At 41.5% G+C, this 4,129-nt stretch overlaps 1 protein-coding gene across 1 annotated transcript; it reads right to left on the minus strand.

Annotated features, from left to right (window-relative positions):
• Window positions 1-306: 306 nt before the first annotated feature.
• LOC134332876 (piggyBac transposable element-derived protein 4-like) lies at window positions 307-2,052 on the minus strand. Its single transcript, XM_063014708.1, has one exon. It carries the CDS (start codon window positions 2,050-2,052, stop codon window positions 307-309), a length of 1,746 nt encoding a protein of 581 aa, XP_062870778.1.
• Window positions 2,053-4,129: the final 2,077 nt, after the last annotated feature.

The following is a 4,129-nucleotide window of genomic DNA, read 5'->3' on the forward strand; positions in this document are numbered from 1 at the left end:
ATATGATTTTTCTTCCTCTTTTAACCCTTGTATTATGGTGAGAAAAAAATACATTGATTATGTTGCGGGTCATTTTTACCCGTATTGTGTAAATCCACTCAACACAGTCAAAAATGAAGTTAAACCAATAAGAACTTTATTTTAAATTATACAAACATTTAGAAGAAACGAGAAGAAGAGATATATAATTTTAACTCTATATTAAATAACTCAATTTCAATTTAAGAAGACACAAACTGAAAAGAACTGATTTAAATTTTTCCCTCTTCACGAACCCTTTTTTTGGGTTTTCAATGTTCAACATTTTCAGTGTTCCCCACATGATGGACAGAATGTGACTGTGTGCTTTCTGCAGATGTATTTCTTACACCTCACACAGCAGGTACTTGTTTTACTGTCATCTCGGGAGGGACAGACTTGACATCTTTTGCGTTTCTTTGCACCTATATCCAAAGGATCCATTGTTGGTTGGTCAGATGCCCTGCCCTGGACTTTTGCGATGACAGCTGCAGCTGCTGGGGATCGAGCTGGCCTGGCCCGGTTCTGGATCTTGGGAGTGACGAGTGCTTTGCCTAGTTCTTCCAGGAAAAGTCGACGTCGGTACAGTTTGCTGGCATTCCACTGCTGGTTGATCTCAATCCACAGCACATAGGCATTGTAAGCAGACACGTCCACAATGTTGTAGAAAACCACCAAGGGCCAACGGGCAGTCTTGCGCTGGCAGCTATATGTTGCTATGACTTTGTCAAGATTGTCAACTCCTCCTTTGGTGGAGTTGTAATCCAGGATCATTTGTGGCTTCATGTCCTCTCTCGTGCTCAGAGATGCATCTTTGTGCATTGTGCTCATCACAAGAACATTCTTGTTTCTCTTTGGGCAGTAAGAAACAAGTGTTGTTTTCTCTGTGAAAACAAATTTTGAGGAATGCAGAGGTCTTCCTTGCATCTTCAGAATCTCACTGGGAAGTTCTGGCTTATTTTTTCTGACTGTTCCCAACATAGTCAGCTTTCTTTCCTGAAGTTCATCTCCAAGACGGTAGGATGTAAAGAAGTTGTCACATGTGATGTTATGACCTTGCAGCCCTTCAGTCATCTCCAATACCACACACATTCCCTGATTCTTTTCAGGTGCTCCTCCAGGTGACTTTCCAGTATATACTTGCAGGTTCCATGCATAACTGGATTTTGCATCACAGGCTGCCCATATTTTAATGCCATTTTTCGCAGGCTTGTTTGGCATATACTGTCGGAAAGGACAGCGTCCTCTGAATGGTACGAGGCGCTCATCCACAGTAACATGGGGGCCAGGATTATACAATAAAGGCAGGATTTCGACCCATTTATCCCAAACATCTCTGATCGCTGCAAGTTTGTCTCTCTCGCGACGACCAGCTCTGGTGTCACGATTGTCAAATCGGATCACACGAGAGATCATGTGAAACATCTCCAAAGACATTGTTGCTCGGAATATTGGCCTTCCATTCTCTTCATTCCATAAACTTGCAGTTGCTTCACCCTTTGACCTGTATACTCCAGCTAATACCAGAATTCCAATGTAAGCATGCAAGTCAGTTGGATCCAGTGGCTTCCATTTTTCTTGAAAGACACGCCTCCCCTCCAAGTTGGTCATGTCAAGGATTATCTTTTCTATGGGTGGGGATATGAAGAGCTGAAATGCTGATTCAATATCATCAATTCTTGTGACAGCAAATCTTGTCGGACCAGGCGTCATTTTGATGACATTAGAAGATGACAATCTGCCTCGGCTTTGGTGTGGTGATGTTGACCATTTTATTTTACCATCTTTAGATGTCCATGTCCCCTCTGTGGATGACGATTGTTGCGTGTCTTGGTTTTCATCTGATGAAGGGACACCGGCAGACTCGTCCTCTGAATCTTCCTCATTGTGGGAAAATTGACAATCTGGATCATCAATAGCATTGTCCTCTGGCTCTGAAGGATCCTCCGACTCTGAAATCTCTTCCTCTACATCACTATCCCAGTTCATAAGCTGCGATAAAACTTCTTCAGCTGTAAATTGTTTGGAGCTCATTTTGGTGTATTTCTCAAAGAAAGGGCATGGAAACAGTGACAATGACAGAGGAGATTAAGTCCCTCTTCCACACACACACACACACACACCTGGTTCTGAATGGCTATTCAGAGGCAGTCAAAATAAAAAATATCAAAGAGACATGTTTATTTTGGATTTAAACAGCTTGTTTTTGTCTGGGTCAAAATGACCCACAACATCATCTTTGTATACAAACTCTGTGCAGACACTCCACGACACATCAAAGTGTCCAGATTTTACACAGCAGTTCATGACCCTAGATGAGAAAAACTCATAAAATATCTTGGAAAAAAAGTAAGGATAACCTGCACTTTGGTCAACTCAAAAATTGAAATGGGTCAAATTGACCCGTAACATAATACAAGGGTTAAATAAATCTCATTGGCTGTTCGACATAGCACTCATTGCCTGTCGTGCAACTCAGATCCAGATATTTGACAAGCTAGATATCTCCGCTTGTATCGAGTCATTGAGTAGTTCACACATAGCGATTGAGAGCCGAGTTTCGATCGCCGAGCAAACGCCAAGTTGCTCCCTAGCCGGCAAGTGCCGACCAGTCGGCGAGCGAAAATCAGGGCAAAAATCGTGTAGTGTGAACTAGGCATTAGGATCATTTAGCTGCTCTGCAAATGTATGTCTCAATACCATCCTCACAATTCCCTGCCATGCTTCTATCCGACCTACCTTACCATTCACCCTAACATTCTGTTTTCTTATGGCTTAACACACTTTATTGATGTTTTTCAGTCCTTTTTTGAAAGTCTATAACAGAGAAATAAGACACAGTGGAATTTAAGACAGTGTGGTCCTATCAGTGTACTGCTGGCTCATGGGTGATATCCATACAACATGTGTTAAGCCTTCCAAACTGGTAGCGGTGGGGATCCAGCCAGTGGGTGGGAGAAATAAAATGTAAGCATTCACAGTCATGACAAATGGTGGCTATGCTAGCTTATTCATTAACCTCCCAAGGCACGCTAAACATGATAAAGTACTACAGCAGTATCGCTACTGATTCTGATATGTGGTATTACAGGTTATACCTGATTCATCAGTTCAATGTCAAACACCATCACAGGCATTTTCCAGCATACTATTAACTGCAGAAGACACTGTGTTTAAATTTTCTAGGTTTTGAATGATTAGTTTTATTATGAGCTCAGAACTTCGATCATTTTTATCTGGATAGTCTGAGCTGCTTAGGTCTGTGCTGGGAACAATGACGGGTAATTCCATGATCATCATCATTAAACAGTCTGACGTGCCTGCACCGTTCTAATCAGACTGAAAATTGGCATGCTGGCAGAAGCTATAATGAAACTAAAAACTGAGATTAGTTCAATATGTGATCAGTGATTGCTACACAGAAAAGACATTCTGAGATACTTTATGGAGCATAAATATTCAAACCTGACCCTAAAGACCTACATCACGCTACAAGACAAGTTACAAAAGGAGGGAATTAAAAAGAAAAAAAAAGAAAACCAAGAATCATGAGGACGGCTGATGCCACAGGGAGGCATTTAGCTGGCAAGTCGATACAAGTTATGCCGTCTGATTACTTGATCAATACAATAAAATAATTTATCCTGATGTACTTCTTTCAGAATGATAATGCATCTATACTCCTGAGCACAAGACGTGAATGGATAGTTTATTATAAATCATATGCTCTGGCTTTCACAGTCACAACCCAACAAATTACCACTGTGACATTATAGACTGGGGCACAGGGGTGGCACAGTGGTCTAATACGCTAACCCACAACCACTGAGATCCAGGTTCAAATTTTCTTTGCGGCGTTGGTGTTGTGATGTTTTGGGCCTCAATATGGAAAAGCTCTGGGTGAGCAGATGGCCCCAGCAGCAATGTGACGTCCCTTTTCCCTTTTCCTCCTTGTTATACCAGTATGTGAGGTAGGGGTTCTGCTTGTGCGTGGATGAATCAGTAAACAGTCAATTAGAACACCTTAATTTGTCATATATATATATATACACCGATCAGCCATAACATTAAAACCACTTCCTTGTTTCTACACTCACTGTCCATTTTATCA

The sequence above is a fragment of the Trichomycterus rosablanca genome, chromosome 18 (genome assembly GCF_030014385.1).
Source record: "Trichomycterus rosablanca isolate fTriRos1 chromosome 18, fTriRos1.hap1, whole genome shotgun sequence".
In the NCBI taxonomy this organism is placed as follows: Eukaryota; Metazoa; Chordata; class Actinopteri; order Siluriformes; family Trichomycteridae; genus Trichomycterus; species Trichomycterus rosablanca.